Raw genomic sequence first — 21,950 nt, 5'->3', positions numbered from 1 at the left:
CCTCAAATGCTATAGGACGCTGGCTAGAATGTCATGGTGTGACGGGGCCATTACCAGCAACCTCCCCCATCCTAAACATACCGGCAACTCACACTTTCCTAAACATAACAGCAAACTGTGTCTTTTCTAAACTTAGCGGCACCCCACCCTTCCCTAAACACAAGGAATTTCCCCTTTCCTACGCATACTGCAAATCCTCCTTTTCCTAAATTTACCAGCAATCTCCCCTTTCCGAAATGTACCAGCAAACTCTCCCTTTCCTAAACCTATCAACCTTTTCCAAAGCTTTTCTTAACATAACACCAATGGAACTTTTCCAAAACATACCAAAAAAAAAAAAAAAAAAAAAAAAACAACAACAACATTAAAACGTAGTAGGGACCAGTCCTTCCTTTAGCATCCCATTATGCCATGCAATTCTTATTCCCTACCAGAAATCTCCCCTTTCTTAAAAATACAAATCACATTCCTAATCAGATCAGTGAATCACAGCTTTTCTCAACTTGCCAGAATCCCATACTTTCCTAAATATCTTTACAAACGTCAAAATTTAACTGGCTGAATTTTTCCATTTTTTTTTTCAGAGCTGCTATTGAGTTATGGGGACCAAAACCTGGGTTGAAATTCACTTACCGTTGACACAGACACTTGAAGGCTCCACACTGAGGATCTCCGTGCAGGACTTTTTCAATATCTGCACATAAACAAAGATGCCAGTGACACGTTATCATCATGGTTGTGATTGGTTATCGACTGCGTCAGTTTTGAAAACAGATTAAAATTAGGTGCAACACCTGAAAAACGTCTCCGGTCTGACTTTGGGGCATCTACTCCAGCTTTAATGGGGAAATTATGCGACGCGATTACATCCGAGGCTTGTATTTAGAAAAAAAAATATCTGAGGATGCCACATTAACATTTAAAGAGGCTTGTGAGGGGTTCCACTGCCTGGATTCAATAAATCAACAAAAGACAACGTATGCAAATAGTGCGTGGTTAAAAAGAAGCATATTAAGCCAGCGTAGCGTGCGCTTGCACTTTTCATCCCAGGTTGGTCGCAGCTTCCATCTGACAAGTGAGATGTATTTACTGCCAAGTTTGTGAAACAAATGTGACAGTGGGCTATTGAAGCATTTAAAAAAAGACAAGGGTGCATGGAGGGATGCTGCAGGAAAAAGGAAGTGTGGCGTTTATAGTTAGATAATGACTTCCTTGACAGAGTGATAAAGAAAAAAAGATGTCAGGGTTGCTTGCCTTCACTGAGCAGTCTGATCGAAGCGTCCCACTCCATTTGTCAGGAATACTTAGCAGCTACCCTTCATTCCATAACCTAGCAGCTATGCCCACACATCTAAATCTCCTCACCCTTCCTAAACTTAGCAGCAATAACTTGGTGAGGACTCCCTTGCAAGAGTTTCTGATTTTCAATCTCAAGTCCTGGTTAAATAAGGGCTATATTAAAATAATCACAAAATTTAAAAAAAGAAATCCTAAATGTATCAGCAATCTGCCTTTTCTGAACATACCAGCATGCCACTTTGCTAATCATGCCAGCAAGCTCAGATTTAAGAAATTTACCAGCCATCTCATCTTTCCTGTACATGCAGCAATACCACTGTTCAAAATAATAATAATAATATCCTTTATTTAACCTGGTAAATCAATTGATAACAGTCTCAGTTACAATGCAGACGTGGAGGCAATTTAAGGTTCAGTGTCTTGTCCAAGGACACTTTGACTGGGGAGAGTCTGACACAGGTTTCAAACCATCAACCTTTTTTGGTCATCCTGCCGTACTTTTTTCACCAATCTCCCCTTTCCTAAAGATACCACAAAAAAAACCTAACTCCTAAATCTACATCAATCAACTCCTAAATGTACATAAATCAAAACTGACCTAAACTAAACTGACCAGCAACACCTTCTTCATTAAATTCTAACCGACCAAATTCAGATACTTTAAAAATATTAAAGGTCAAAAGAAATTGCTTTAAATTAATTAAAAAAATACATCGGGAAAAAAAAAAAAAATCAGATGAAACGTAAATGGGTTTGCACAAATAACATTTAAAAATAGGACAGGATGCAAACTACCTCCAACTTTTTTGTCATTAAAGTTTAGACTATTTTTAATATTAATTATTCTTTTTTTGTTAAACTTGTATCAGCATTTAACAAAAAAAAATGTCATGTCAATCATTTTGCCTTAAACCTTTGGGATTAAAATCAAGTTGTTTGTGATTACATCTAGTTAAATAGGTTTTACTTTTTTTTTTTTTTTTTTTTTTTTTTTACTTTTATGACTGACATTTCACATACACCATAACACTTTACAATTCCATGCCAGAACAAATTATTTCGGACGCAATTATTTCTTACGGGAAATTTTTTGGGGAAATCCAATCAATTGCCAGGACGACAGATTGTGTTAAGAAAAACAACCGCTTTGGCCTTGCGTCCTCCCCGGCTGCAGACGTGGCAGCTCCATGTTTGCCTAAAAACAGCTGGAACATCTCAAGCAGATGTTTCTTCTGGCCTCGCCTTCAAACATCATGCAAACAAATTCTGTGTGTGTGTGTGTGTGGTGTGTGTGTGTGTGTGTGTGTGTGTGTATCTGCGCGCTCCAGAGGCAACTGTACTCTGTATTTTATTGCACCCTAATTCGCTCTCACACAAAATGAAAACCTCTCAGATTCATGACTACAATTTTTTCATTGCTGCAATGAAATTAAAAAAAAAAAAAAAAAATTCAGTATTAAAAAAAAATCCTAAAAAAAATCTAATACACTGCTGAAACGTTCTCACTCATTACCAAAAAATTATCGGGTCAACAAAAGCTACTGATACACACTCAGTCACACAGACATTACTGAACATTATCTCACACTGCTGAAATAAGCCCCAATAATAACACTCAGCACATGAAACACTCAAGCACTTCTGAAATGCTCACAAAGACAAACACGATTGAATGCCTCTCACACACTACTGAATCAATCTCATACACACACACACACACACACACACACACACACACCACACTACTGTAATGCTCTCACGTTCACATTACTGCAGCACTCCCACATCATACTAAAACATTCACATATAAACGACTGATGCACTGTTAAAAGGTCTCTGTCAGACACAAACGCTCACACAAAATAATACTTGTAGAAAAGTATCACACACCACTGGAACACACACTCTCTCACTCACACACACACACACGGAGATGCACATGCACAACTGAAAAGCTATCACACACCACTTAAATGCACTCATGCACTGTGTGTGCCTGTGCGAGTTTTGACACCTCACTCAGGATTTCTCTTTACCAGCGTGGGTGATGTTGGGTTCAGGAAATGAGCAGTTTCCTACTTTAAAATAAAACACCAGAAATGAGCAAGAGCACGAGAGCAAGAGAGAGAGAGAGAGGAGAGAGAGAGAGAGAGAGAGAGAGAGAGAGAGAGAGAAGAAGAAGAAGAAGAAGAAGAAGAAGAAGGCCCACTTACGGAATTGACAATGCCTTTGAGTGCGTGGAAGCCATCTTTGACAGGAAACACCTGGTCCCGGGTGTCAGCGATGTCGGCGAGCTGCGGAAGGGGTAGAAAAGGTTTCAGAACGGCGTCGTCCGGGTTGGACTGAGCCTTCCGTTTGGAGGGAGCTGGTAGCGGTCGATGGAGCAGATGGGCCAACTGTGGCAAATGCTCAATGGTGGTGCAATGGGAGACTAATGTTTCCTTTGTATGGGACTTAACAGGAGCGGGATGGTTACCAGCGGTTGCCATGGTTACTGAGGAACAGTAAACTGAATTGGAGCTAGTGCGCCTGAAGCCCTGACGGTGGCCAAATGTGGCCAGCAAAGATTGCTACTCCTAAATCTGTTGCTAGTGAATGAATCAGTCATTTTTTTCAACTGATGAAAAATAATATAGTGGAAATGAAAATGAACATAAACTGACTTGGTCTTTGGGCCGAGTCACCATTAAAAAAAAATCCTGGCTTTGCTATGAGTTAAAATCAAAGGGAGTCTCTCTCATAAACAATGTCTGTATATTTGAAAACTGAGGTTGCTTTCGGTCAGTTGGTTGGTGGGTCATTAAGTAGGTAGATAGGTACGTAGACGGGAGTAAAGTAGGCCAATTGGTTAGTTGGGAAGTACATTGTGTTTAATAGGTAAGATAGTTGATCAGTTGCTGAGTCGATAGGTTAGTTGTCCGATCAATATGTAGTATTGTAACAATTTGTCAATGTGTTCCAACAACCATTCGAGTTGTACCGCCATCCATGGTTGGTTCAAGGACTATGACTGTGTTCGCACTGCAGGTCAATTCAGATTTTTTTCAACAACGTGACATAATGGATTTTTTTCACGTCAATATTAACAGTATAATTCAGTTATTTTAAAATGTGGATGTAAATGTATCCGACATGAGTGCAGTATGGATGCTCACGGGCTGTGTATCCGGCCTAAACTCTCAGTCATCAATTCGGCTATTTATATGTAAAATGCGCTTCTACTTGGCTAAAATTCACATTACAAAATGACATATGGAACGATCTTCCTAAGTAGAGGTACCACTGTACTTCTGATTTAAGGTTACCAGAAGTGGCACTTGTTCAGGTTTTGCACTCTTCTCTATGTCCAGCATCTTTTCCTGCACTGCGCATGGACAGTGCACAAGGGATCATGGGAGATGTGATCTGTGATACAGTCTGCCGTGCTTAAAACCAATGCGTTATTTCCCAGAAATGACACAATTGATTGATTACAATTTAAAACTATTTTGAATAAATATATGATGTCCGGGAGGCTAAACTGTCAACCACAGATCCATGCAGCGAGATCATCCATTTCATCCATTTTCTCACCAGTCTATCCTCACAAGGGTCGCGGGAGTGCTGGAGCCTAATCCACCTGTCAACGGGCGGGAGGCGGGGTACAACTGCTGAACTGGTTGCCAGCCAATCGCAGGGCACATAGGGGCACAAACAGCCGCACTCACAATTACCCTAGGGGCAATTTAGGCTGTCACAGGGAGAAAATGCAAACTCCACACAGGCGGGGCCGGTGTGACGGTCTCAGCGCTCCCCCGTGCTGAAAAGTCTCCTTGTGATTAATGCGCATGCGTTACTAACAAGGGAACTCTGGGTACGTAGCACACGCTTACTGGGAAATCCCCCAGTCTCATAGTTTCCCTTCTTCTACATAGAGGGAGCTAACATATGTTTTATCCTAACCCTAAAACAACAGTTGATAAAGAGATATACACACATATGTACATTCGCTGTGTTTTGTCTTTCTGAGACGTCCATAGCAAACATGAACACTCGGCGACAAGTTGTCGAATGGCACATGTTGAAGCATGGATGGAGATGTTTCAGATTGGCCGTAAATTCCAAAAATATCGCATGCGCATTAATTACTTAATCACAAGAAGACTTTTCACCGCTGGGAGCGATCCGACCATCACACCGGTAATGAACCCTGGACTACAGAACTGTGAGGCCAACGCTTTAAAGCTGCGCCACCGTGCCGCCGCAGTAAGATCAAAGTGTTCTAAATTGATACATCGATCAATGATGATTATCAACATCTGCAACTGCGGCTCAATTGTTGTGTGAGAAAAGCTAGGATTTCACACTAACCCTGAAGATACTGCCTGACTTAACAAGTGAATGAAACCTTGATGTCTCTTCCTCAACTTTGTGTTCTCCCGGTGGGATGCAACAAAAGCAACCCTTAATGATTTCACAGGGCATCCTGTAATTTTGGCCCATTTAGACCAGGGTGGGGTGCATGAAAGTGGGTCAGGGGATTCACTCAAGCGGCAAGGGACACTGGAGGCTCTTTTATCATACCCTTTTTCACACAGAGTTGGTGCCAGGACTGGTCCCAGTCCAAAGTGGCCATTTTATGTAAAGAAGCAAGTCCACTGTGTACAGTGTTTGATCACCTCTGGGTGTTGATGTATGAGCTGTTTGTATGTGTTGCTGTTCCTTGTCTGTGGAGTAGTCTTTGTCTGAGGGTTTAGAATAACCATGACATCAATGTTCATATGTGTTATCTTGTCAATGGTGTTTCGCATGATGTTAGCATTAAACCTGCCTAAGCCTCACCTGCTGCTCATCAAAGTCCTTGATGCCGACACAATAGACACGAGCGCCGTACTTCCTTGCTTCCTCTGCCTGCAGGAACGCCGAAAAAAAAAAAAAAAAAACAAGAAATGTGAAATCCAGGAAACTGCTGGGAAAAAGATGATGACATGACAAAGTACAGCACCTGTTTGACGGTGAGCTCGTGAACAAACACTTCCAGCTTCCCATCAGTCAGTGCCAGGATGATGCTGGATGACTTGATGGTCTGCTCCTGGATCTGATCCGTGGCCTGCAGGGTAAAAATGGGCAAAAAAGTCAAGCATCATTTTCCACAGGTGTTCCAACTGATAAAGGTTTTCCAAGGTAAGGGTGACTCACCTTTTTGATACCCTCGTGCATGTAGGTTTCGCCAGCCGGATTGACGGCACGCAGCTTCTCCAAGCCATCTTCAATCTCATATCTTGAAATATAAAAATAATTGTTGTTTTTATATCCTAAGCTACTGCTAAAACTGTTCTCCTTTTTTTTTTTAAGAAAAAGATATACAAACATTTTCATTTCTTCTCATTTTCTCATTTTAGCGCTTGATATGCTAACATGCGAGCAGAAGAACAATAGCTTACCGATCCCCAGTAAGTGGAAGAAGAATGTGAGCTTGGGCCGAGAACACAATGAAGGACACTCGCATCCTGGGACTGGAAAAAAAAATGGCAATATGAGTAGGATTGTGTATTAACTTTAGCACATAATAACATGAGACTTTTAATTGAGTAGTTTTTTTTAGAGGTAAAAGCTTTTTTCGGACATTTTGGTGTAAAAAAAAAATTGGAGGGGGAATATTTGTGGCGGAATATCATTTTGGAGGGAAATAAGAAGGGTGGAGGATATTTTGAGTGGGAACAAGATTTTTTGGGGATGAAATATTTATTTGGGGGTAAGATTAAACATTTGGGGGATTAAGAGATATTTTTTCAAAAGAAAGATTTTGTAGGGAAAAGATTTGGGTGATTTTTTCTTAAAGAAAGATTTTGTGGACATATTTTAAGCAAGAAAATGATTTGTTTGGGGGAGAAGAGTTTGAGGTAAAAAATATTTTCGGGTAATGATTTTTGGGGCACATTTTGATTTTTTTTTTAATTTTGAAGCAAAAGATTTTAAGGGAGAGATTTTTTTCAGAGGAACGTTTTTATTAAAAAAAATATTTCCTACACCTGATGTAAGTATAATACTAAATATAGCAATTTTTTTAAAGCTCAGCTTCTGTCTGTCTGAAAGAAGTCACAGTTAGCATGTTGCTGTGATATGAATCATGTCCTGCAAAGCACAGATATGTATCTGACACTTTTAACGCACACCGGATAAAGTTTGAGGACTCACTGCATAAATTTGAATTCCAATATCGAGAGACAAAGTCATGGATGTATACATGTAAATACACAATTTTTACCGCTTTTAAAAGAACATTCACACTGAAAAGTGACAAATGGTGTGCTCTGTTTGGAAACAGGATCTGAGTTTTTGCCAAATTCAGCTCATCCAGCTAAAGTTTTTCCGACACCTTTTTCACAATCATCTTTCAGCATTTCCGCGACCTTACATATGTAAATGAAAATTAAAAATACACAGCTTTAAAACACTAGCGATTTCATTTGTACTTCAAGTAGTACAAAAGAGGAGTGAAAGGCAAATAGAGTCAATGTTAAACACTAAAATTCTGCATCACTGTGTATTTACACAGGAAAACCTCATTCATACATTCTTTTTTCAAAATCTTTGTTCTTTTAAATCTTAAATATTTTGAGTTATCACCCCTATTGCATGCAATAAATTTATTTATTAGATGAATGCAACAGTGGATAACAGTTCTGAGGGTGTGCACCACCTCACACCCGAAGTCAGATGAGATAGACGCCAACACACCCGCGACTATAGTGAGGATAAGTACTGGCTAAGAAAATGAATATTTATTGGGATGTTGAAAATCTATATTTCTTCAGTTCTATTTAAGATACAGTACTGCGACTGGCTGGCAACCAGTTCAGGGTGCACCCCGCCTCCTGCCCGATGATAGCTGGGATAGGCTCCAGCACTCCAGAGACCCTTGTGAGGAGAAGCAGCTTAGAAAATGGATGGATGGATATTTAAGATTTTGCAGGTTGAAGGAAGCTGGATTTTTTTTTTTTTTTTTTAAACAAAGATCATGTCGATCAAATGTAAGATTGCAACAACCAGCAAATGTGGGTCTCAATATTACATCACGATATCTGTCATTTTAATGAAATGCTGTCCTATTTTTGGTTGGACATTTCTAATGTTGGACAGAAATATAGCAAAGATGTGCATTTTTAAGACCGTAGAGCAACAGATTTAAGGATTAAAAGTGTCACTTTTTAAAGGAGAAATAATCATCTTGGAAATATCTGAAAGTAGCGGCCGGTTTGTATGTTTTGTTCCCTTTGTGTTAAAAGTATAAACTGGAATTGTAAATGAGGACATATTGGGTGGAAAGACAAAATGTGCCACTTTCGCTTTGCCGGGCGTGAAGTTGCAAATCACACCGGCCAACTTCCAGCATTCCCACAGACCTTTGTGGGAGCATAAGGTACAAATACTTGGCACCATATTTTACTTTTTAAACTTGTTCCATTTTAAGTTTTGACATTTAGGTTTTGTGTTGTTTTTTTTTTTTTTATATCCTATTTTTTGATCAACCATCCTGACAAAATAATGACTGTTGCCTTAATGATTATTGTGACATTGTCAAGGATAAATAATGAGTTTTTTTTAATTATTATGATGGTAATAGTGTTTTTTGTTCATTTGAAAAAAATTACCTTGAAAAAAATGTACACTAAACTAAAATATTTGTTTTGAAAATTTTGATATTTTTTAATATAATTTTACTCTATAGGACTACTGTTGTAAACTTGAGTTTTTATTTTAGAAAAATTACTCCAATCTGATCAGAGGACAACTTATATTTAAAGGTTTTCTCAAAAAAGTAACATTTGCCAAAGAGTATATCACAAATGATCAAAAAAGAATATCTTTAAAAAACAACATTTTACCCAGTTAAAAAAAACTTTCTGTAAAAGAAAAGAATGTCTATACAATGCTTATATTTAAAAGGTAAACACTATTTTATCCAGAAACCAAAAACATTTTGTCCTGAATTTTTTTAAATGTCTACATTTTTAAATTATATTAAAAAATGCACTTATGACTAGAAAAGGAATTTGGTTATCTTCAAAAATACATTTTTACTCTCTAAAAATATGACTTTAGTCGCATAAAATTATGCCTTGAAAATAAATACAAAAACAAAAAAAAGACTTTTTGATCAATATTTTCAAAGAAAACATATCAGCATTATGAAGAACAGATTTAGTGACATAGCAAGGCCCTTATTTGGTAATGTTACATGAACACGCTGACTACTTTGTGTTCACTTGTCTTAAATAGCTCCTTAATTATAAGAGGGGACATGTACTGGATGGAAAGAGAAAGACAAGTGTTTTGAAGTGAGCATGTGGCATGAAACAATCTGACTTGGGCGTCAAGTTGCACACGGATCCGGTCCAATCCAGCCACTTCAACTTGGAACTCACCCACAAAATGGCCACATTGTACATCCATGAAATGACGTCGGCGATTGTATACATGAAGTTATGCCAAAACACACAGCGGGATGGGTTGGATGACTTCCTTTCGGGATTGGTCAGATATAGAATAGCCATTAGCCACACATGGCGGAACAGAAGCATTCCTGGTGTGCAGCAATCTTCAACAGATTGTCCTCGCCGCCTTCTAGCTGTATTACGGTACATCGTGTACATTTTGTTGCAGTGGGAGGGGGCCTAGGGGGAGTTTGTAAAGTCAATGGCACACTGCTTTTTTTTTTTTTTTTTTTTTTAAATCTAACAACACTGTCAACAAATTTCCCAATTGCACAGCCTTAAGTGTATGTATATCATGAATGCTGGGATTTGTTGGTTTTCCGAGAATCTACTGCACGTACTGGTAACTTGTTTGACATATAACAAAAAATATGGTGACAACATGGATTAATCTGGTTAGTCAGATTTGAATGCTGTTATTTTGAACACTACAGTATTTAAAATTGAAAAGTTGAAATTGATGAAAAAATGCGAAAATGAATGATGTTTAAAGGCAAAATGTTGATCGTTTTCCAAAAAAAAAAGTGAATGTTTGCATGTCTTATTTGGATTCAAACGCAAAGATGCGTGTAATCTCACATCTAATGCACATTTTTTGCCCCAAAAATTCTTGAAAAGGCAATACTTCACATGGTGGAAGACTGGCATCTCCCTTCTGAGGACTGGGGTAGAAATCCCGGCCCCGCCTGTGTGGAGTTTGCATGTCCTCCCCGTAACTGCGTGGGTTTTCTCCGGTCTCCTCCCACATCCCAAAAACATATATTAAATGAAAACTATAAATTGCCTGTAGGTGTGATTGTGAGTGGAAATGGTTGTTTGTTTATATGCCCCCTGCGACTGGCTGCCAACCAGTTCAGGATGTGCCCCACCTCCTGCTCAAAGATAGCTAGGATAGGCTCGAGCAATCCCGCAAACTCTGTGAGGAAAACCAGCACAGAAAATGGATGGATGTATGAAATACTGCACATGATACATGGATGTAGGAGAAATGGGGGTGGAAAAAAATTCACATTTTGTAAATGTATGTACAGGGTTACTTATGACTGTATGTATGTACAGTTGTGTTCATAGGTTTAGATACGCTGGCAGAATTTGTGAAATATTGTTTTGTTTTTCAAATACAACTGATGACTGAAAAAACATCAATTTCTTTGTGGTTATGTTTTGTTTAATAATAACGCTTTTTTGAAATGCTTTACAGCATTGCTGAAATGCTTTACCCGGATGGGTACCCGGCCGTAAGGAATTGCTACACTCTAACAAGAATTAATTTTACTTACATTTTTTGGGGGGGAAAGTAAAATTGAGGAAAACATATGCACATTATAAGGAAAGAGTTCCAATGTTACCAGAATAGAGAAATATACTTTTGAATTTATTAAGGTTTTATCATATCAAGAAATAAGTTTTATTTTCCAAAAGTTGCTTGTTTTCAATGAAACAGATGTAATTGTAATAGATTTTTGAGGGGAGAGAACCTGTCCTGTTATGACAATGTAGACATATTTGTTGAAAAAAATTTGAGGGAAAGATATTAAACAAAACAAAAATGTATTCTTAAAAAGTAACATTTTTTGGGAAAAATAAAATACTCCCATGAGACATTTCTTTGTTTTTTCATTTTTGTGAAAAACTGGAATTTTATGGGGGGATAAATATTTTTCAAGAAAAGTTATAATTTTGCAAGAATGAAAAAAAGAGAATTTTTTCATAAGGAATTTCATAACTGTACTAGAGTAGATATTTTGTCTCATGGCACTCAATCGATTGCAAATGGACTGTTAAAACCAGAACAATCCAGTTGCAAATCAAATTAATGCCCTGAGAATGAAATGACCTGGAAGAATGATAATATTCACAGGCAGGCACTTTTTTTTTTTTCTTTAATCGGGCCTTAAGGTATTAGGTTACTTTATAAGTAGACTTAGAAAAACAAAGTTATTTTTTAAAGATACATATTTAAAAGTTAGCTTGTCCAGTTTGTTTCTGTCAATCGGAGACGATATAGTGTAAGTCAAGTGTGCGGGTGTGTGTGCGTGTGTGCGCGTGTGTGTGAAGATGGGGTGGCAGGATTGGCAGTGGAGGAGGCGGGGCAGGGGGCTGGGGGGTGGACGTGTTGCGGCCACTCCCGTGGCAAATGGCCGTTCTCACAGCACAGAAGAGTGCCCGACTCCACCACCCACTCCCACCTGCTGCCTTTGCTATTTTTTTCAGACGAGCGAGCGACGCTACTGGCGAAGCCACCGCCGTCTGTCCTTTAGCTGAGCTGGCAGCCGGCAGCACCGTTAACACTTTGAGTTGGACAATTTTTGGGTCTGAAGAGGACGTGTGGCCTAGTTGTCCGTAAGTCAGGAGAGGAGCCGCAAGTGTTTTTCAAGCAGGAACAAAAATGTGGGATTATGTGCGTTCATCTGAGATGACACGCTGTGGCGACCCCGAAAGGGACAAGCCGAAAGAAACTTACTTACTTATGACGGACATTCATTCTTGTATTGTCTACTCTATACTGTATGTAGTTGTAGAAAAGTTACCAATAAACGGGGAGGGGATAAAGCCAAAACTTGAGAATATTTTTATTAAAAGTTTCAACTCTACGTCATTTATTTTCCTTATCATAATCCTTACAACTATAGTCGTATTTCTTTAAGAAAAAAAATGTGTGGGAAAAAGATGGAGTTTTTTGTAAGTTTTTTTTTTTTTTTTTTTACAAAATATTTTAGGATACCGAAAGTGAAACAACGTAATTTTTGTACAGAATAATTTCAATGTGTTAGTGTTCCAGTTTTCATTGCAAAAACTTCCTTTTTTATGACATGTCTTTTCTAATTTTCTAATTCCCATTTTGATTTGAGTGGGTAATACATTGAGAGCTACACAGCCTTGTCATCGTCATAAGCACTCATGGTCATTATTATTATTATATATAATATATATACACACGATATATAATATATATAATAATAATATTATTATTATTGCAGTCAAAATTATGATTATGAGTATAGGAACATTTCGTATCCTGTGAAAGCGTGCAACTTGGAACGCTTGCCACTCACCTCACAAATCTGTCAGTTAGATTCCTGACAAAGGAATAGATCTCAAACCAGTCGCCGGCGACACTTCCTGACCTGAAGGTAGACAAAAACACTGCTGCTCATCTTGTGGCATATACTCTATATTATACACACAGTAGCATTATTGCTCTGCTATACAGAGAAAGCTAAATCCCTGAAAGATCGTGGAAGTGAGATAGAAGAACAGAACGAGGCTGAAATTCACGAGACACGAAGCGTCAGTGAATTTTACGTAATGTTATCTTTTGGTTTGGTGAAGTATCATGTGGATTCGTGTTTATGATTATTCTCCTCCTCTGTTCCTCCTCTGTTCTAAGGAATTCAGTTGAAAAGTGGCATAGAAAATAGAGTTATAGAATTTCTACTTTCCAGTAAAAAAGCTGCAGGGCTTTCGAGAAAATAGTCAATTTTACCAGGAAGGTTTTTTTTTGTTCCAGATAATGCTTCAACTTGGCAGCACGGTGGCGCAGCTGGAAAGTGTTGGCCTCAGAGTTCTGAGGACTGGGGTTCAAATCCCGGACCCAGCTGTGTGGAGTTTGCATGTTCTTCCTGTGCCTGCGTGGCTTTTCTCCGGGCACTCCGGCTTCCTCCCACATCCCAAAAACATGCACCATTAATTGGATGCTATAAAATGCCCCCAAGTGTGATTGCGAGTGTGGCTGTTGTCTGTCTCCATGTGCCCTGCGATTGGCTGGCAACCAGTTCAGGGTGCCCCCTGCTTCCTGCCCGTTGACAGCTGGGATAGGCTCCAGCACTTTCCACGACCCTTGTGAGGATAACCAGCTCAGAAAATGGATGGATGGATAACTTCATAGAGATGTATGGAAAAATAAATCAAATGTATAATGGATGGGTGGATGTGTCAATTATTTTCCAAGAAAATGTTTTTTTAAAATAAAATTAGCATCCTGCAATAGATATTTTTTGAGGACACACTTACTTTTTCTAGAATGATTTTTGCCTTCCATGCAACATCTTTTATAGAAGTGTTTTATTTATTTTTTTTTACAAAAAGTCATAGTTTTACAGAATTTAAAACATTTTGAAAAATAAAAATTTTATTGTTCAATAAAGTTTTTTTAGTTTTTTTTTTTGAAAAGTTGTGTAAGCATACAATAAACATTTTTGATAAAAAGTCATCATGTTAAAATTGTGATTATTTAATCTGAAAGTTTTTTCGTCAAAAAATGTTTAATTTGAATATATGAATGAAAAAAAGTTGTATTTGTTGGAGAAAAAAAAGTTATTGTCATGGCAAAAAAATCTGAATTTCACAAGTAATGTTACTTAGCTATTCACATCAATAGTTAGGACAAGAAATTTAGGAATTCTACCATCTTGTACCTAGAAATCTATAAACCTGAATTCCATTGAAGTTGGAAAGTTGTGTAAAACGTAAATAAATAAATACAATGATTTGCATATTCTTTCCACCTATAATATATTTAAGAAACTACAAAGTCAAGCTATTCAATGCTCAAAGTGATAAAATGTTGTGTTTTTGTTTGTTGTTTTTGGCAAATATTTGCTCATTTTGGAATTGATTGCCTCGAACACATTCCAAAAACCCAGGACAGCTGAGGACACTCATTGTTGAAGCTTTGTAGGTGGAACGCCTTCCCATTTTTGATGTACGACTCCAGTTGCTAACATTCCAGGTCCTCCATTGTTGTATTTTGCACTTCATAATATGCCACACGTTTTCAATGGGAGACAAGTCTGGACTTCGAGTGGGCAAGTCTACTTCTCGCACTCTTTTGCTACAAAGCCATGCTGTGCTAAGATGTTATTTGAAACTCATCTGCCGACAGCACACTTCCGTGTCTCTCCATCTCAGATGAGTTCACCCTCAAAGAATCTGGTTGTGTTTCTGGGTGTTGTTCATTTATATCTTTGACTTTGTATGGTATATTTTTAATTACAATCATAGATACAGCAGTGAGGTGTGTTAACTGACAAAGGATTTCCAACGCGGCCCTGAGCCCACATCCCAATATAACTTATACCAGTGATTCCCAAACAGTGTCCCGGGGTACATTAGTGTCCCATGAGCGCTCTTCAGGTGTGTCGTGCGAAGTTATCCAATTTTATGTATTTGCTAAAAAAGAAAACATTTATTCTAAGAAATAATGAATCTTTATTCATCTATTTATGCCAGTGAGGCACAATGACAGACAGAACAAAAAAAATCATCTTTTATTAGATGGCAGGAAGTACATACAGTAATTAATCGATCCATTTTTGGTGACATTTACTTTTGTTGGTGTGCCGTGGTATTTTTCAATTGTAAAGTATGTGCCTTGGCTCTATAAAGGTTGGAAATCACTGACTTATACAATATTGCCGGGTTGTAATGCAGTATAATTGATGGATCGAAGGTCACAGGAATTCAATGGGAGGTGGGGGGAGGGTTCCTCTTTGCTGCTTATATAGGAAGATTGTTCCAGATTCTTTCAATATAGTATTTTCCGGATGACAGTCCACACATGTTCATAGGCCGCACCCACTCTGTGTAGCCATCCATCTATTTGTTTCTATGTGCCCTGCGACTGTGTGGCAACCAGTTCAGGGTGTACCGAAAATAGCTGGGATAGGCTCCAACACTCCCATGACCCTTGTGAGCATTGAAACTGGGATTTATGAATTTAGACTTCATCCTAAATCTGAAAAAAAAATGAACTTGACGCCACCTTACAAACATTGATGAAAGAGGGTGACTAAAATTTCCAGCAATGGGGTCAGAATTCACTTATACAGGAGGGAGAAGTGCTGGCTCAAGAAGAGCGACAGAGACACAGGAAGTTGAGCGTTTGTTATGTGATGATGCAACTTTTTCTTCCTGCGTTTGCATCATTGCTACAAAGGGAACACATGAATTTGTTTTGAATTAGAAGCAAGATGACTTCCAACAGAAACAAGTTTCCCGAAACCGATCCCTGTCGAGTGTCCATCTATGTCGTGATGTGGACAGACTCTAGCTGGGGATCCACCCCAGAACACTAATGTTCCAACTCTTTTATTTAAACCACACAAAGTTAATGTCTTTGGACCAATTAATCCAAATCCACAACTTTTGTATTACTCATTTCAAGGAACAAGCCCCAATTCCAACTGGCATAACACTGCCTGTGTGGAATTTGCATGTTTACGAAAAGCCTATTGTTATGGTATATACCACACTTACTAACGTTACACTGCACATACCACAAGGGCACATATTTGAAAAGCATCTAGAGTTATCATGATATGTTGTGATGTAGTGGCCATTGGTATAACCATTTATTTCTTGTTTGGGAAATCTTGATTCTCAATCAAATTGACATTTATCGTACAGCTCGTCCGGGACAGATGTGCACCATAAATTCCAGTGACTTAACAGAATGAAAATGTTTGGCAAATACACACACACACACACAAAAAAAAGAATTAAGGCATCTCCAGCCACTCAGGGCCAAATATGCATGGGACCTAGGATTATTATTGTATGATATATGCTCTTTAAAACAGTTTCAATTCGTGATTTGGGATCCCAAAGTGGGCGTGGACCTATTTGGGGTGGGTCATGGATGACCAATAAAAAATTACATGCATTCTCGGACTTTTTCTGAATTGGACTGAGGGGTACCAAGTTCCCACAAGGAATGCACTAGGTAACTGATAGGAAACATTGCTCACTTGCGCTCCAGTCACAGGTTTACTCCATCAACAGTACTCTAAGCGACGTACAGTGCAGCTCAGCCTCTGGCTTGGGCGCATCATAGCTAGCAACATATTGTTGCTATGTCAAACTCATTTCAAATGGCGCTTCAAAATTGCCGTACATGTTTTCGGAGGCTTTTTCTTATTTTTTTTTTTTTTACCAAATCTTCATTGTTCTTAAATGGGCACACCAAAAGCCTGGTTAACATAGCTGTCTCACAGTTCTGAAGACCAGGGTTGACATTTGCCTGTGTGGAGTTTGCATGTTCTCCCCGTATATGCATGGGTTTTTCTCAGGCGTACTCTGGTTTCTTTGTTACCGCATCCCAAAACCATCCATGTTAGTTTAAATGAAAGCTTTCAATTGCCCGTAGACTTGAACGTGAGTACGAATGGTTGTCCGTTTATGTGTGCCCTGCTATTGGCTGGGATCAGTTCTGGGTGTACCCTGCCCCTGCCGAAGATAGCTAGGGTAGGCTGGAGCATGGCTGCAATCCGAGTGCGGATAATACAAAAAAATTTCTTAAGTGGGTCGTGACTGTAACAATAAGGAAATGCAGGTCACAAGGGTGACAACAGTTAAGAACTGCTAGACTAAGTAACATTTTACGTTCTCACGCTTTTACTTTGAGCATGTGTTAGCGTCTCCATTGTTTAAACGGGTTCAAACGCAATCAAAAATAAAATCCATAGCTTGTCCAGGACAGTAGTGTTAATGCTTATTGGAGTTCAAACACTTATCGGGAACTTAGGATAAGCCATATTCATTGTTATGCCATCTACAACTGGCCACAGCCACTCGGGGAAATATTGACATGGGTTGTTAGGGTAAATTGTGATGGTATTAGCACCATCAAGCTGTTTTTTTTTCTTCTTCTTCTTCTTCAGGATTCCAACGCAAGACATGATGAAAATAAGTACGACTTACTTATCCAGGACGAAGTAGAGGTCGTAAGCTCCGTGGCAGGACGCTTCCTCCGCCCAGCCCGTCGAGGCTAAAACACCCAGCAGCAGCACAGCGAGGGCGGCCACATACCACCAACTGAGCCCGGGGGAAAGTTGGCTCGCCGGGGAGAAGTGGGGCGACTTTTTGGCCATTTTCGAACGTTTATCTGGAGATATTGAACGGAAGAAGCAGACGACTGGTGACATGCTACATGTCAGAACACCACATTCAAATCCTCAGCGACATGTGAAATAGAGGAAATTACCGCTGAGACGTCATCGTGGTTGACTCAGATTTCGCTCACTTGTATCCACGGTAAACTCCAAACGAACTCCGTGGTTTGCGTGGACGTCACTTTGAAGGAAAAACTAGAGAAAATGTGGCGTAACGGGATGACACAACTAAACTTTGCACAAGTCGAACTCCTGAAGTTGTGATGCGTTCAGGTGAAGCTCGGATTTGTGTATTTCTTAACACAAGCAAACCAGGGAAAACTTGATGTTTATCTATCCATTCATTTTCAATGCCGTTGATCGTCACAAGAGTTGGGGGTGCTTATTCTTGCTAACTTTGGGTGAAAGGCTGACTACACCCTGAATACGTCACCAGTCGGTTGCAGGGGACATATCAACACCGTTACTGAGCGAGAATTGAACCCTTGATGCGTGTACCAAAGTCAAGCATGTGTCGCTACACAATCAATGACACTAGTCTTGATCCAGTTTATAATAACAACAATTATAACTGCTTTGTGTACAGCGTCTTCAGAGGGCAAATTATGCTTATTACATGAAATCCATCAATCCATTTCTGAGACGCTTATCTTGACGATGGTCGTGGGAGTGATTGAGTGATTCTATCCCTGTACACCATGAACTGGTTACCACCCGATCGCAGGTCATATGGAGACAGCCAATACTCGCACTATTTAAAAAAATAATAATGATCTTATGAGGGCGGCACGGTGCCGCAGCTGGTAAAGCATTGGCCTCACAGTTCTGAGGTTCTGGGTTCAATCCCAGACCCGCCTGTGCAACCTTAATTGGACACTCTAACCTGCCCCGAGGTGTGATTGTGATTGTGGCGGTTTGTCTCTATGTGGCCTGCGATTGGCTGGCAACCAATTTAGGTTGTACCTACAGCTGCTGTAGGCTCCAACACTCCCTCCGACCCTTGTGAGGATAAGCAGTGAAGAAAATGGATGAATAAACTTAAGAGAATCAAGATCTGTTCACTGTTATTTTTCTATTTATTCAAAAATACAATACATACAAATACAATTAAAATCATCATGATGAATGTGCTTCATGTGTACAGTAGTATTCAAGACTGTAAATGGCGGTCATTTACAGTACGTATTTCTAAGAGTCATATTTTAAACATTCCCTCAGGTTAACTACAAGATAGTTTTCCTGACAAGGTGTTTTCCGGGACAAACAGGAAATTTCATGAACATTATCACTCATCTATCTTGTTGAAATTAGAGGTAGGACCTCTGATAGAAGACTTGACTCCGGGCTGTGGAATTAAAACACAGATTTCAACATGTACTACCAGTCATGTTGAGTCAAACATATTTATTCCAACGGTTAAACCACAAGGGGGATGGTGATCGAATGGTCAGCACATCTAGCTCACAGTTCTGAGGACCTGGGTCCAACTCCAAGCTCTGCTGTATGCAGTTTCTATTTTCCAAGCCTGCATGGGTTTTCTCCAGGTCAACTCCAACATCTCAAAAACATGCATTGCATTTTAATTGAAGACTCAAAATTTCTTGTAGGTGGAAATGGTCATTTGTCTTTGTTTCCCCTGAGTTTGTCTGAAGACTTGTTCAGGGTGTAGCCCACCTCTTGCCCAAAGATAATGTAGCTGGGACAGGTTCCAGCATGTTGGCGACCCAAGTTTGCATATACGATATGGAAGAATGGATGGAATTAAACCACATTCTACAGAGATTACAATTAGAATATAATGGAAGGGGACGTGAAACATCACAGTTTGTTGTTTGACTCACACACACATGAGCAAAATTGTTGATTTTCAAAACATTTGAGAGTGAAATGCACTGCAGACAAAAATATTTGTTTCCCTATAAAATGTTCACATGTATTCAAGAAATCAATTTTTATCAAGAAAAAGAAAAACTAAAATAAAAGAAATAAAATCTTAAAAAAATCAGATTTTGGACAGAAAAAAAATCCATTCATTCATTTTCTTCCACTTCTGCGAGGTCGATTTGCAGGGTCAGCAGCTTAAAGGTCTACTGTCATGAAATGCACGATTTTTAGTATGTTATTGAAAAAAAAAAAGGCAGCCGGAATGGACCCATCCATTTTTTCGCCAGACAACATGATTTCGACGTATATGGCTTTTTGTCACTCCCGCCATGAAAATCCTTTGTTTTCGAGAAGAAGCAGGAAGTGACGTTAGTAGCAGACGTCCACTAAGGCGGCTTCATGAGTTTGTACCAATTTTACCTGCGGGAAGGTAGCTCTTTGTTCCTTCATGTTCGCCAAAATGCCGGCTCGTTGTATTGCTGGATATTGCTTGAAGACTCGGGAGGATGGATCCACTCTTCATACTTTTACAAAATACCCAGTTCGTCGTGAAAAATGGATTGCACAGGTGCAAAGGACAAGAGCTTCGTGGGTTCCAAATGACAGGTAGGTGCGTATAGAGCTATTAAAAAAAATAATAGTCAGGGGACGACGTAATCCGTCTCTCATAACGTAACAAAAGATTCGCGTACGTCAGACAGGGGTGCTAAATGTGTCGATGTGCGCGTCGGATGGCTTCCGCGTCAGCTCGACGGCAAAGGCTTCCACGTCGGGCTCACATGCGAAATGCTTTTGATTAAAAAGGCCACAATATTGCAAAAAGAAAGTTATCTGAATCCAATAAGAATGTTTTTTTTAATTACAATATTTTTTAAAAGTCTTTTTTTATTTTAAATTCCCAATAAAATAGTGTTCATGTTGAGGGAATAAATTGATTTTTTTCAAGGAAAAAAAATACCATCCATCCATGCATTTTCCAGCCCGTTTACCCTCACAAGGGTCGGGGGAGTGCTGGAGGCTATCCCAGCGACAATGAAGAAAATAAGTATTTGAACTCCATGCTATATTTCAAGTTCTCCCACTTAGAAATCATGGAGGGGTCTGAAATTTTCATCGTAGGTGCATGTCCACTGTGAGAGAGATAATCTAAAAATAAAAATCCAGAAATCACAATGTAGGATTTTTTCACGATTTATTTGTGTGATACAGCTGCAAATAAGTATTTGAACACCTGTCTATCAGCTAGAATTCTGACCCTCAAAGACCTGTTAGTCCGCCTTTAAAAGTCCACCTCCATTCCATGTATGATCCTGAATCAGATGCACCTGTGTGAGGTCGTTAGCTGCATAAAGACACCTGTCTATCACATCCAATCAATAAGACTCAAACTTGGAACATGGCCAAGACCAAAGAGGTGTCCAAAGACACCAGAGACAAAAATTGCACAACTCCACACGGCTTAAAAGGGCTACAGAGAAATTGCCACGCAGCTTGTTGAAAAAAAGGTCCACTGTTGGAGCAATCATTAGAAAATGGAAGAAGCTAAACATGACGTTCAATCTCAATCGGAGTGGACCCCCATGCAAGAGATCACCTCGTGGTGTCTCAATGATCCTTACAAAGGAATCAGCCCAGGACTACACGACAGGAGTTGGTCAATGACCTGAAAAGAGCTGGGACCACAGTTTCCAAGGTGACTGTTGGTATTACACTAAGACATCATGGTTTGAAATCATGCATGGCATGGAAGATTCTCCTGCTTAAACCAGCACATGTCAAGCCCCATCTTATGTTTGCCAATGACCATTTGGATGACAGAGGAGTCATGGGAGAATGTTTTGTGGTCAGATGAGACCAAAAATTGAACTATTTGGTTATAATTCCACTAACCGTGTTTGGAAGAAGACAAATGATGAGTTCCATCCCAAGAACAACATCCTTACTGTGAAGGATGAGGGTGGAAGCATCATGCTTTGGGGGTGTTTTTATGCACATGGGACAGGACGACTGCACTGTATTAAAGAGAGGATGACCACGGCCATGTATTGTGAGACTTTGAGGAACAACTTCTTTCCCTCAGGCAGAGCATTGAAAATGGGTCGCGGCTTGGTCTTTCAAAATGACGATAACCCGAAGCACACAGCCAGGAAAACCAAGGAGTCCTTAAGAAGAATATCAAGGTTCTGGCATGGCTAGCCAGTCTCCGGACCTAAACCCAATAGAAAATCGTTGGAGGGAGCTGGAACTCTGTGTTCCTCAGCGACAGCCCAGAAACCTGTCTGATCTAGAGAAGATCTGTGTGGAGGAGTGGGTGAAGATCTCTCCTGCAGTGTGTGCAAACCTGGTGGACAACAACAGGAAACATTTGACCTCTGTAATTGCAAACAAAGGCTACTGT

The 21,950-nt window shown here is 39.5% G+C and overlaps 1 protein-coding gene across 2 annotated transcripts in view; it reads right to left on the bottom strand.

The window, feature by feature from the left end:
- antxr2a (ANTXR cell adhesion molecule 2a) overlaps positions 1–18,557 on the bottom strand; it is a 96,578-nt gene extending 78,021 nt beyond the window's left edge. The window contains exons 1-9 of one of the 2 annotated variants that reach the window (XM_061816518.1): positions 17,761–18,557; positions 17,478–17,661; positions 12,833–12,904; positions 6,723–6,794; positions 6,478–6,559; positions 6,284–6,388; positions 6,121–6,189; positions 3,513–3,593; positions 634–694 (exon numbers count right to left, since the gene is read on the bottom strand). In XM_061816518.1, the coding sequence (XP_061672502.1) occupies positions 634–694; positions 3,513–3,593; positions 6,121–6,189; positions 6,284–6,388; positions 6,478–6,559; positions 6,723–6,794; positions 12,833–12,904; positions 17,478–17,647 (712 nt within the window). In that variant the 5' untranslated portion in view covers positions 17,648–17,661; positions 17,761–18,557. The remainder of the gene's footprint in view (positions 1–633; positions 695–3,512; positions 3,594–6,120; positions 6,190–6,283; positions 6,389–6,477; positions 6,560–6,722; positions 6,795–12,832; positions 12,905–17,477; positions 17,662–17,760) is intronic. The other variant, XM_061816517.1, reaches the window with a different exon arrangement.
- Positions 18,558–21,950: the final 3,393 nt, after the last annotated feature.

The sequence above is a fragment of the Syngnathoides biaculeatus genome, chromosome 4 (assembly GCF_019802595.1).
Source record: "Syngnathoides biaculeatus isolate LvHL_M chromosome 4, ASM1980259v1, whole genome shotgun sequence".
NCBI classification, from domain to species: Eukaryota; Metazoa; Chordata; class Actinopteri; order Syngnathiformes; family Syngnathidae; genus Syngnathoides; species Syngnathoides biaculeatus.
This window is presented reverse-complemented; position numbering and strand designations above follow the sequence as displayed.